Below are 13,446 nucleotides of genomic sequence, written 5' to 3'. Positions count from 1 at the left end.
ACCGTTCTAAGGCCCTCAGGGGAGTCTCTTGGCCTCCCCTGAGTGCTGAGTGACTCAACTGTTCAGTCTCTTGCTGCTTCCTACTGGGCTCAGAAATGGGCAGTTGGTGGCTCAGTGATCATGGAAATGTGGCCACATGCCCTGAGAATAATGGCAAATCACTTTGTATTTGTGTTTTACACATAATCTTGTACAGTGAGTCGCAGCACCTCTGGAGGGAATTCACTCCACTCCACAAGAGTGTAAGGTAAGGCTTGGGGAGTGCACATGATCTGCCCATGGTTCCAGAGCTGGAACAAGTCTGTTCCTCCTCCATGTCAGCAGTCTTGGGAGATAAAGCATTTGAGGACAGAACATGGGCACTGGATTTCCATAAGTAAAACCCTGCCTTTCCACCCCCCTCTTCCTGCAGCATCAGCAGGACTTTCCTATTTGTATTTCAACTCTTCAGTATGTAAAGCAGAGCGGCTGCTGAGGTCCCTGTCAGCTTTTGCTAACAAAACCAAATCCCCCGGCTTTCTCTGGCAGCAGGAGCCGGGGCTTGTAATCTACGGCTGCTTAAGGAAGCAACTTTCTGGTGAGGGGAGCAAACTGCAGTCTGTTTTAATTGTGGATAAACCATGCACCCCGGCAGACTCCAGGCAGGAACTGGAAAATCCCAGATTTGGGTGTTTGACACATGAGGATTAGTGGCAGATAAATAAAATTCTTTCTTTCCCTCTTTTGCCAGCATGTAGTCAGGCCTGAGCATTCCTCCAGGGACCTTCCAAGATGAGCAGAGCCAGTGAGAGTCAGAAACTGACAAACTTATAAAACACCACAACTCTGCTTTGTTCTAGAGTGTGCATGTGTCCCCAGTTAGGAACAATTAATTTGGATTACATAAGAGTACCGCACCATTGGTGTCCCTGTTGGAATCTCATGCTGTGTCCTTGCTGCACAGAGAAGATATGCAACAGATGTTTGTTGGCAGTGGGGGTGGAAGTGATAGCTGTTCCCTGCCCTGATACCATGTCGATGGTAGAACCCAGTATTAGTCAGCACTCATCACTGGAGTGGGTGAGTTAGTGTGTCAGTACCGGGGGTTGACCACGTGCTCTGTATAGAGAACAGTGGGCGATGCCAGAGGAATGCAAATGTCCCTTCCCAGTTGTCCTTAAAATTAAAACACGGCTATGCCTGGCTTTGGAGGATGAAACAGCAATCCACTCCAGCATTCTTGCCTGGGAAATCCCATGGACACAGGAGCCTGGGGGGCTACAGTCCATGGGGTCACAAAGAGTCAGACATGACTGAGCAACTGGGCATGCACGCGTGCATGCCTGGCTTGTTCACAGGTCTAGCACAAAGCTGGGTGCAGAGTATGTGTTCAATAAACACTGAGTGAATAAATAAATGCATGAAGAACCTTTGCCACTAGTAGCAGCTTCCTAAGTGTGTTCTGTAGAGTGTAGATAGCTGTTATGTGGGTGGGGGGGGGGGAAGTGTGGTAGGGAAGGTGCTACGACTCAAATAAGTCGGCTGAACAAGGTTTGCTTGTGGTATACACTAATTTGATGTGCCAAAGTGCATTGTGACTAACTCAGGGGGCAGCGGATCTTTTCCCAAATGTATTTGACCCCACATGTCCTTTTTCATAGGAGTGGTGTTCTTTGGGAAATGCTGTGGTTTATTTCCTATCCACTCTGCATGAATCAAGAGGTCAAAGGGAATAACAGGGCCCGGTTGAGCTGAGGGTGCTGGGTGGGCAGCTAGATTCACTCAAGGGCTCGTTGACTCCCTAGCCAGATTAGCGACACGTCCAGTGACTCCACGTTATGGGATTTTGTTTCAGAAGCCCAAGAATTGAAGAAACTGAGAATGTGTAGTCCAGGGTTCAGAGTTCTGTCATCTGATTTTTTCATGTCCCTAAATCTGGCTTCCCCAGATGTTGTGAGGATGAGCTGGTCCCAGGCAGCCCCTTTCTCAGGAGACCTGGGTGAGCCCGCCAGGCTCCCGGGACACCGGAGTGAGTGGTTCTGTTGCACAGATTATGAAAGTCCAGGCAGCATGTGGATGGGAAGGTGCCTGCATGGGAGAGGCAGGGCCCAGGCTACTTTACCTGGACAAAGCTGAACTCCCTCCAGTTGAGTGAGTTTGCGATGGATGGCAGTGAGGTGACAGCCAGCAGGGACAGCATGCCAAGGGCCAGCACTCCCAGGGACAGGTAGATCTCCATCCGCCACACTTCCTCCTCATTCCAGAGGTGACTCTTATTGGTCAAGACCTGGTATAGATGGAAGGAAAACCATGAACACTGTGGCCAAGGTCGATGCCCTGGGATTTGGGCCAGTGAGGAATTTGGGATAAGAGAAACACAGTAACAACTAACATTTCTACTTTCCACCTCATGTAATGTGTGTCTAGCTCTGTTTGAAGTGCTTTTCAAGTATCAGCTCACCTGATTCTTAGAACGACCCTGTGAGGGAGAGTTCATTACCATCCCCGTTTTTCAGATGAGGGAAACGAGGCACAGAGATTAAGTTACCTTGCCGTGGTCACACACACCTCAGGAGATGGCAGAGCTGAGATTAGGAGCCAGGCAGCGGGCTCCGAAGACATGGCTCCCTCCCCACAGCTTTCACAAATTTGCCTGGGGCCAGTCAACCAGAACAGTTGCATGAGCCAAGAGTAAGGAGCCAGAGAATTTGATAAGACACAAAGAACCTCCAAACATGACCATCTCTCAAGGTTTTCGGGTGCCCAAGTCCCCCAGAGGAGCGAGGAGCTCTCCGAGCTCAGAATCCCATCAGCTAGGCGGGCTGCTGCCCCTGCTGCCCACCTCCCCTCCCAGCATGTCTCACCCTGGACCCTTGGTCCCCCAAGCTGCCCCCATCACTGGTTCATACTCCAGACACACACAGACACCAAACCCCTCAACATTTCCTAACTAGCCTCCAGCTCCCATCTTCCCATCCAGCTCCTCATTTCTGTCTGAGGAATATAGCTTTGACTCAACTGTGGAGTCCCATACCAAGGTCACAGGTGTGAGGCATTTGATGCAGAGCCCAGATCCAAGTTCACCTCTGGAACTGACTGAGCCTCATTGTAATCATTGCCAAAACCCACCCTGATCCTTACTGGCCAGATTCCTGACTCCAAATTAGGCAAAAATGCCCCTCCTCCCAACCCCTTCCCCCTGGTACTCACCTTATTGCACCCAAACCAATCACCTAATGCCACCCTTCCAGCAGGAATTTTCTTTGTCTTGAGGCCATAAAAATTGGCTACCAACCCATGTAAAGTATCAGCTCTCCCTTGAGCCGACCAGCTGTTCTAACAGCGTCCGTCAGCTCTCCCTGGTCTGTCAGGAGGTTGGCCCACTGTGCTCACAGCCCCCACATTACCTCAACTCTTTGTTCTTAATAAACTCATTCCCATCTGAAATGCTCTGTGTCTGGAAGTTCTTTTCCAACCCACACTCAGACTGCCATGACATCAACCACTGCTACACAGCAGAGGCCGAGATCCACTCACCAAGCAGACCCATGAGCACTTAAGAAGCACCTACTGTGCCAACATCGATTGGATCATCAAAAAAGCAAGAAAGTGCCAGAAAAACATCTACTTCTGCTTTGACTACGCCAAAGCCTTTGACAGTCAGCCTGTCAAAGGCAGCCTTTGACAGCCTTTTCCACAACAAACTGTGGAAAATTCTTCAAGAGATGGGAATAACAGACCACCTGACCTGCCTCCTGAGAAATCTGTATGCATGTCAAGCAGCAAGAGTTAGAACTGTACATGGAACAACAGACTGGTTCCAAATCAGGAAAGGAGTACGTCAAGGCTGTATATTGTCACCCTGCTTATTTAACTTATATGCAGAGTACATCATGTGAAATGCCAGGCTGGATGAAGCACAAGCTGGAATCAAGATTGCCGGGAGAAATATCAATAACCTCAGATATGCAGATGGCACCACCCTTATGGCAGAAAGAGAAGAACTAAAGAGCTTCTTGATGAAAGTGAAAGAGGAGAGTAAAACAGATGGCTTAAAGCTCAACATTCAGAAAACTAAGATCATGGCATCTGGTCCTATCACTTCATGGCAAATAGATGGGGAAACAATGGAAACAATGACAGGCTTTATTTTCTTGGACTCCAAAATCACTGTAGATGGCGATTGCAGCCATGAAATTAAAAGATGCTTGCTCCTTGGAAGAAAGGCTATGACCAACCTAGACAGCATATTAAAAAGTGGAGACATTACATTGCCAACAAACGTCCATCTAGTCAAAGCTATGGCTTTTCCAGTAGTCATGTATGGATGTGAGAGTTGGTCCATAAAGAAGGCTGAGCACCGAAGAATTGATGCTTTTGTACTGTGGTGTTGGAGAAGACTCTTGAGAGTCCCTTGGACAGCAAGGAGATCCAATCAGTCAATTCTAAAGGAAATCAGTCCAGAGTATTCACTGGAAGGACTGATGCTGAAGCTGAAACTCCAATACTTTGGCCACCTGATGTGAAGAACTGACTCATTTGAAAAGACCCTGATGCTGGGAAAGATCAAAGGTGGGAAGAGAAGGGGATGACAGGGGATGAGATGATTGGATGGCATCACTGACTTGATGGACATGAGTTTGAGTAAGCTCTGGGAGTTGGTGATGGACAGGGAAGCCTGGTGTGCTGCAGTCCATGGGGTCACAAAGAGTTGAACATGACTGAGCAATTGAACTGAACTGAACTGAACTGAACTGTGTGCTAGGCCCTGGGCCACAGAGAGCAAAGACACCTGCCCTCACAGAGTTCCAGATCCCCTACTGAACTCCAGGGATGCACCCATTGACGAGCCACTGCAGGACCAGAGGTGTCTACTCCCTTCCTCCCCACAGGGAGTACCCATGCACCTGAGCCCCCTCCAAGCTGGACTGACAGATCCTTCCATTAAAACTGTCATTTCCCAACTAGACCAGGTAGCAGAGTTCCCGGAAGTCAAGGTGTTCTCTCAGAACACTGGGAAATGCTGGTGCTTCAGTTCTACCCACAGGACAAGGAACAGCATTTCCCTTAGGAAATATGACCGGGCTTTAGCAGGCACATCTCTGCTTTGCAAAACAGAGTCAGTCAGGTTTTTGAGAAACTATTTCAGCAGATGGAGAAGGCAATGGCACCCCACTCTAGTACTCTTGCCTGGAAAATCCCACGGACGGAGGAGCCTGGTAGGCTGCAGTCCATGGGGTCACTAAGAGTTGGACACGACTGAGCAACTTCACTTTCACTTTTCACTTTCATGCATTGGAGAAGGAAATGGCAACCCACTCCAGTAGTCTTGCCTGGAGAATCCCAGGGATGGCGGAGCCTGGTGGGCTGCCGTCTATGGAGTCGCACAGAGTCGGACACGACTGAAGTGACTTAGCAGCAGCAGCATTTCAGCAGAGGGAAAAAAAATAACCCAAGTGCAGCTAGAAGATGTAATAATAAAAATGAATCTAGTGGGCTGAGCAAAAATGGTTGAAAAGCTTATGAGAAAAAGTTGAAAGAAACTGAGCAAATGTCATCCATTGAGTACTTTTCCTGCAATTTGTGAAAAACGATGGACTCTATTCTATTTCAGGGAAGGCTGGCTCTCGCTGGTGTCATTAAGCCACGACAGGACCAGGAGTCTGGAGACCCAGGTTCTCATCCTGACCACGAGTCCTGTGAGACTCAGGGCAACTCCAGCTCTGGGCCTCCGTTTCTCCACTGACAGAGCAGGAAGAGCTCATGTCTAAAATCCTAGAATTTTGCTCCCTTACCAAACAAATGTCATCACTAGCTAGGGAAGGCGGGGCCGGATATTACCCTGAAGGGGGCTGGGAGGTCTCCCTCCTACCTGAGCCTGGTGGAGGCTTACTCACACCTTCCCAGGACTAGCGACTGCCGCTTGTAAGTCATCCCCGTGTTCTGAGTTGTTTGTTCTTCAGATGTACTTCATTAGTCACTCCCTTCTGCATTTTGGTAAGATTAGGCAGTTAATGTCACAAGTCAAGAGTCTGGATGATGACTCACACCACATTTGCTTGCAAAATGCCTTGGTTTTTTCCTAATATTTCCACTCAGCAGTGATGCTGGGAAGGGGTTGGGTGAAGCGGGCAGGGAAGTAATGGGTGGTAAGGAACCTGTGTGAGCATCTGGATAGTAGGCCGTGGGGGTCTCATCCAACCATAGTGCTGTTCTCAGGGCTCCCAGTGACCAGGGTCACACACGGCTAACCGGGACATAGATTCAATAGCTCTCCACTCCCCTAGGGATTCTCCCATGTTCAGAGCTAATCAAGCTGGCCATCTTGAGACGATAAGGACAGTGCTCATCAACAAGAGATGGAATGTTGGCATCCACGCATGACGTTTCCTTTCCCTGTGGGTTTCAGGTTAGAGGCAGAAGGGCTCAGGGACAGGAGACCCAGAAGGCTCACCATGTCCCAAGAGTGTGTGGTGGTTGGCAAGAGGGTGATGCTGACCTCCAGTCAAACCCGGAGAATATGGTAAGACAGGACAAGGGTCAGTCTAGGGTGCTGGTGAGAATGGCTTCGCTGTCCCAAGGCCTGGGTTCCAATACTGGCTCTGCTGCTGGGGGGCAGTCATGAGATCCAGGCAGTCACTTTCTGGAGTACCAGCACCTCTCTCTGTTATTGCAATGACTAAATGGATGATGTTTGTGAAGTGAGAAGCATGTGACTGGCACATAGTAGATGATTAATATAATAAATGGCTGGTGCTGTTGGTCTTAATGGCAGCTGGGAAGTTAGACTAGTTCTTTCCCCAAGCTCTACCCAGACTTCTCTTAAGAGATGCCTGGTGTTAGCTTCATGGTGACCAAGTTAACAGTCACTCAGTGAACATGCACTAGGACTTTGTGTTAGGAACCATGGACCTCAAGGGGTGGAAGACCCACCCAGTCATGGAAATCTAGGTTGGGCAGACATGTAAATGAGTGATTACACAGTGAGGCAAAAGAAATATCATAGCAATGGTGGACAAAACACAACAGATTACAGAGGTGGGAATGGGGAATGGGAGAGTGGCTGCAGAGGCTTAATAGAGGTTGGGTTTTGAAGGAGGAATAAGAGTTTGTCAGACTGCCAAGATGTCCCAGGTTGGGGTGTCCAAGCTGGAGGAATAAGCTCTGCCCATTCAGAGGACAGTATGGGACCTGAGTGTGACATGTCAAAGAAGCATTGGGGAGATGAAGCTGAGGACAGAGCCCAGATGCATTGTGAAGGGTCTGTCCTTATCCTGAGTCACTGAATGCTTTTGAGCAGTGACATGGTCAGATGTGAGATCTAGACAGTTCTCTCTGACAGCTTAGACTAGATTTGGGGTGAGAGGAAGAAGACAGTGTGTGCATAAAACATTTTCTTTGATATTAATTTTGATCTTAAAATATTTTTAAGGCGCCATAGAAGTAAATCAGAAAGCACTAGTAAATAAAATATGATTTACCATAGAGGTAAACCAGAAAGTACTAGCTACTGTTGGTAATACTATTAATACTATCGATAAACATGGTCTCAGAGGTCTTCTCTGCAGCTGGTGTACAGCTGCATCTCCAATTCTATGGACTTGGGGTTAAAGGAAACCTGTGTGTCCTGTGCCCAGGCTAGCGTGCTCCCTTCCCTCCAGTGGGGCAGCCAAGGTGGTGAGTGCCTGCCTCCTGCAGGCCCTGAGAGGGCAGCCCAAGGGCAGACTGGGAAAGTCACAGGTCACAAACTGCCCCCAGAGCCCTGCTGTTAGGGGCTGAATGCAGAACAACCTCAGATGCCCAGTCTTGGAGCCTGAGGGCATGGTTGACCCACAAGACTATCCAGTATCTGAACCTCCAGGTTCAAGCAACTCATCACTTCTTGGGTGTGCATCCTACTTCTGGGCTGCTCTGCTGTTAACTGCCCGCACCCTCCCCACCCCCCACCACCCCACCGACATACCCACAGCAGCTCTGGCTCTGCCCTACAGAACACTGCAGAACAAGGTTCGGCCCCCTCGCTTGACTTTGCTATCTGTCTCTGATTCCATCCTGTGGGAGTGATGGTTGCCTGGCAACCTCCACTGGGGCCTGCAGCCTTACAGGGCTTTGAAACTCAGGGAAAATGACCTTGTACTTGCCCCTCTGTGCCTTGGTGTTTGCATCATGGCAAAACTATATTAACATAATATCAAGAAGAGCCTTGGGGACTTCCCTGGTGGCACAGTGGATAAGAATCTGCCTGTGAGACAGGGGAGACGGGTTTGATCCCTGGTCCGGTAGATTACACATGCTGCAGAGCAAAGAAGCCCATGTGCCATAGCTACTGAGCCCACACTCTAGAGCCTGCAAGCCACTACTGAAGCCCATGAGCTCTAGGGCCCATAAGTGACAACTACTGAAAACGGAGCTCCCTAGAGCCCACACATCACCCACTGCTGAACCCGTGCGCCTAAAGCATGTGCTCAGCAACCAGAGAAGCCACTGCAATGAGAAGTCTGGACATGGCAACAAAGAGTAGCCCCTGCTTGCCTCACCTAGAGAAAGCTCACGCAACAACAAAGACCCAGCACAGCCAAAAATAAATAAATGAATGAATTAAAAACAAAAACAAAGAGCCTTTGCAGGGTGGCGAATCTGGAGAGTGGCAGTCAAAGGGTAAGCAGGGGAAGGGGCAGCCAGGGGTTTGCCTTATGCTCTGGTGGGAAGGGGACATCACCTTCTTCCCTACCCGCTGCCTGAAGTACCTGCCACCCAGACCTGCCACCTCCTGGGCAGCAAGCACTGTGCCATACCCCGAGGAGCTATGCAGGACCTCCTGCCCAGTGGGAGAATATCAGAGAGCATCAAAACCACTAGCACTGGGTAAGCCCTCCATCTACATCAGGGCACTGAGAACCAAGGAGGGGCTATGACTTGCTCAAGGTCAAGCTCTTTGTTCCCATCAGCGATGCTAGAACACAAGAGTCCAGGGTTCTGGCTTGCAGGCCACACGCCACCCCATGCCAGCTAAGGGGAGGACGAGACTGTCTTATTTCATCCTGTGGCTTTAGGGCCTGGTAGAGTAGAACTCAGTGAATGAATGAGCTCTGGGATCACTTACTCAACTGGTAATTTGGACTTGTTTTCCCTGTAAAAATTTCATGGGCATGAACAGGATCTGGAAGAGAATGGCTGGATCTGCATCCCACCTCAGCCCCTTACTGGCTGTGTGACTTTGGCCAAGTAACTTAAACTCTCTCTGCCTCAGTTTTATCACCTGTAAAATAAGGGTAGTACAGCATCTGCTGTATAGAGATAAGGGCTAAATGAATTCACGCTGGGTATGTAAAGCTCTTAGAATGCTACTTTGAACACAGTAAGCTCTTTTTAAAGAGTGTGTGACCATTATCTTTCCCTTTCTCTCTTGTTGCCAGCAGGTGTCTTGCTTTTTCACCTGAAGTCTAGGTTCCAACTTTCTCTTATGAAAGCCCAAGCCTACAGATGCAATAATGCCAGGTATCCATGGGTGGGGAAGGACAAGGGCATTTGAGAAGCTGCAAGCAGGGAAGCAGGAACCCAAGTGAGTAGGGGCTGAGGTCTGTGGTTCCCAGGAAGTGGCCCCACCTTGCCTCCACAGTCCTGTTCTGTGAAGTGGCCAGGCCTCTGAGGGGATAGCTGCAGGCAGATGTACCTGGGGAAGGCACAACCTCAGTAGGATCCCTGCTTCCCAAGCAAGAACAAAACTGCAGCTGGAACCAGGGGTAGATGAGAAGGGTCTCACTGGATGACTTAAGTATCTTGGAGTGTGTAGGATCCACACACCAGGCCAGAGGCTGAGGGCTAGAGGTAGAATCAAGCAGGATAGGGAAAATAAAGAAAAGCGGTGTTGTTTGCAGACCTGAACTCTGGAGTCAGAATCAGGCCCTGTGAGTTTGTAAACCAGGAGGAAGCATCTAGGGGGCCTATTTCTGTGGGTACAGGTGCCAAGGGAGGCTGCCTGTGGTGCTATCTGGTTTGGCCCGAAGGCTCTGCATTCCCAGGAATCCTGATGGCAAAAGAGCACCATCTGGCTTTCCTAAATGCATAATTCCTGTGCCTCCCCGCCCCCCAAACATATTTCTGCAGCCTTCCCCATCTCAGATGATGGTAACTCCATCCCCCTAGGTACTCAGGCTGAGAACCTGAGCACCTCATCTATCCCAAATCTATTACAGCAATCCTGTGTACTTGGCCTTCAAAATATGCCTTCAGTACCTTCTTGCCCCTCTGCTGCCCCTACCCCATTCCAAGCCTCCATCGCCTCTCGTCAGGGTTCCTGCAACAGCCTCCTAACTGGTCTCTCAGCATCTTCATCTGATCAAGTTAGAAGATCTTCTATGTTCTCCACCTGGCAGCAGAGTGAGCCAATTAAAACCCCGGATGGATCATCAATCCTCTACTCAAAACCTTTTGTTGGCTCAGAGTCTAAGGCCAAAGCCCTTCCTTGGCCTTCAAGGCCTCTCTAGTGTGGCTTCAGCCTCCCAGGCCTCACCCACCACTGCCTCCCTGGGCTCCACCAAGAGGTCCTCCTTGCTATTCCTCAAAGGTGCCAGGCAGCTCCTCTCCTTCTGACCTGTGCTCACATATCACCTACTCAGCAAGGCCTCCTATACCACCCTTTAAAATTGCACCCCACCCTTCTCCCCAGTTTTCTTTTCCTCCTTAGTGATAGGCATATGTGCTCAGTTATATCTGACTCTTTGCGACCCCATGTACGTAGCCCGCCATGCTCCTCTGTCCATGGGATTCTCCAGGCAAGAATACTGGAGTGGGGTGCCATTCCCTCCTCCAGGAGATCTTCCCAACCCAGGGATCGAACCCACATCTCCTGCATTGTCAGGCAGATTCTTTACAACTGTGCCACCTTGGAAGCCCTCATTAGTGATAACTACCTTCTAAATACCCTCTGTAACTTATAGCTACACTTTAAGTCTCCCTGGCTTGGGAGCATAGAGACTTGGATGCTTTGTTCACTGATACTCAAAATCTTGGACAGCAGGATGTGGACATGGCCCCATCTGGCAGAAGTGTGCTGAGTGTGCTCAGTCATGTCTGACACTTTGCAACCCCTGCAAAGGTACTGAAGGCCTATTTTGAAGCTGGAGTACAAAGAATTACTGTTATAGACATGTGATACATAAGGTGGTCGAGGACGACACTGGGTTTTCAGCCTGAGAACCTAGAGGGATGGAGTTGCCATCAGTGTAGCCCACCAGGCTCCTCTGTCCAAGGGATTCTTCAGGCAAGACTACTGGAGTGGGCTGCCATTCCCTCCTCCAGGGGATCTTCCCAACCCAGGGATCAAACCCGCATCTCTCCTGCATTGGCAGGCAGATTCTTTACTGCTGTGCCAGTGGGAAGAATTGGCAGATTACAAGTGGTGGATTGTACCTATGGGCACACCCAGCACCGTGATTGGCAGGAGACAGCTCCTGAGGGCCGTACCTGCTTGACGGCCAGGTTGACCAAGTCGTAGCGGTGGGAGCGGCGCAGCGGCAAGCAGAGACTGTAGAGTGCGTGCAGGGCAGCGCAGAAGAAACTGAGCAGGCCGATCTGCTTGCGGTGCTGCAGCCAGTGGTCCAGCCAGTCGGGGAAGCGTTGGTACTTGGTGCCGCGGCGCAACTGCAGGGCAGCTGCCAGCACGCCGGGCAGATACACCAGCGACAGCAGCACGTAGGCTACGCAGGGGAGTGTTGTGTTGACCACCAGCACGGGGAGCCTGTAGAACTTGTCCTTGCCCTCCTGCACATAGGGCTCCAGCACGTCCCGGACAAAGTTGTAGGCATAGAAGAAGATGAAGAGCCCCAGGGCCAGGAGAGCGGGCACTTTCCAGCCTGGGAAGAGGCGCAGGGGCATGGCCTCCACCTCCCGGGCTGAGGCCAGGGACCCCATGTCCACAGGGGTGAAGCCCATGGCCTGCACCATCTCCAAGACAGTGCGCTTGGCTTCTGGCTGGTCACTGCAGATGGGCACCTGTGGGGAGAGGGAGGTGGGAGGCGTCAGATGGGGTCCCTGGGTAGGGCCTCAGAGAGCCTCCTGGCCAAACTCCTCACTAAGTAGCTGAGGAAACTGAGGCCCAGCAAGCTGCCTGGTAAGGTACAGCTGGAGCAGAAGGTGGCCCTGACTCCCAGGCCAGAGGCCTTTCCTTGGCTCCCTGTGGTCTCCCAGTCTCTGACTCAGCAATGCCCACTACTCAAGGATAATGGCCAACACTCATTCAACAGTGAGCGTCTCACCCAGCTCATAGCCATCAGCATCCACAAGCAAAACACCCATCTAGGCAGCCCCCAGGAGCCCTTGGAATAGGTGCCTCGAGGACTCTGGCCTGCCCTAAGGGTCGCTCAGCAATTGGGCTCTGCATATGGCCTAGAACGCGCTGCTGTGGCTGCAGCTCCATCCTCAGTCCACAAGTGTCCTCTTTGACCAAGTCCTCTTGCCCCTTACAGCTCTCAGCCAACACACAAGGCATTCCACAAGCCAGCCCCGGCCTTGTAGCCCATTGCTCTGTGAGCCCCCAGGTCCACTGGTGTCCTCTGATCCCAAACACTCCGTGTGTCTTGCTGACACTGCTGTGGTCAGCTGCTCTACCAACACTGACTCAGGAACTACTATGTGCCAGGCTTAACATGGGTGATCCCTCAGTGTTGCCACAAGCCTGAAAGTAGGTACTATTGTCCACATTTTTCAGGTGAGGAAACTGAAGTTTGGGAACATCAATTCTCACTTCTGTGCCTCAGAAGGAATGCCCTTTCTGTGCCTGACGACATGAGGTAGGGCCAAGGCCAAGGCTGACCTCAAAGGCTTCTCCAGCCAGCTGCTGGTTCTGCTCCCTCCAGGCCCTGCTATTCTACATTCAGCCACTGTCCCTTGCCTGTCCATATATGAGAGTCCCAAGATGCAGGCTGTAAAGAGGACCCTCCAGTTAGAGGCGCTGGGTACCTGTGGGCTCTCCCACAGCCTGGCATTGAGTTGGCAGAGGAGCCATCTGGAACAGGACTGAGCCATCTGGACTCATTGGAAGAGGTCTCATACACATGTGGAGCCTGGCATCCTTCCTCCAGGAAAGTGCAGGTGGCCTCTTGACATGAAAAACCATCTTGTTTTGGTTAGAGCCCCTCTTGCCAACAACTGTATGCAGCAATGGCTATTTTCTGGAGCCATCTTCCACTTCCAGAAAAACCTGCTCTTAACTACTCTGAGAAATCTACTCAGTTCTTGGAATAAATGAGATAAAGTTTGGGACTTGCCTACTTCCTCAGGACCTGGCACAGGTTCTTCTTTCTAAGTCCATTCCTAAAAGCAAAATCTCTCTTCTTCTTGACTCCAGACAGTAAAAAGAAAGCCATCAACCTTTTCCTCCTTATTTTCTTGGAAATCAAATTACCATAGAAGAACGTGGGTTTCCAGTTCAAACCCCAGCTCACCAAGCCATGGGACTTGGTCTAA

General features: G+C 50.5%; 1 protein-coding gene across 3 annotated transcripts in view; it reads right to left on the bottom strand.

Moving 5' to 3' along the window:
• STEAP3 (STEAP3 metalloreductase) overlaps positions 1-13,446 on the bottom strand; it is a 46,126-nt gene that overhangs the window by 8,241 nt on the left and 24,439 nt on the right. For all 3 annotated transcript variants that reach the window (XM_081575848.1, XM_081575849.1, XM_081575850.1), the window contains 2 exons: positions 11,446-11,973; positions 2,102-2,266 (listed from right to left, as the gene is read on the bottom strand). In XM_081575848.1, coding sequence (XP_081431974.1) covers positions 2,102-2,266; positions 11,446-11,973 — 693 coding nt within the window. The remainder of the gene's footprint in view (positions 1-2,101; positions 2,267-11,445; positions 11,974-13,446) is intronic.

This window comes from Giraffa tippelskirchi, chromosome 3 (assembly GCF_054371585.1).
Source record: "Giraffa tippelskirchi isolate mGirTip1 chromosome 3, T2T-mGirTip1v1.2.pri, whole genome shotgun sequence".
NCBI classification, from domain to species: domain Eukaryota; kingdom Metazoa; phylum Chordata; class Mammalia; order Artiodactyla; family Giraffidae; genus Giraffa; species Giraffa tippelskirchi.
This window is presented reverse-complemented; position numbering and strand designations above follow the sequence as displayed.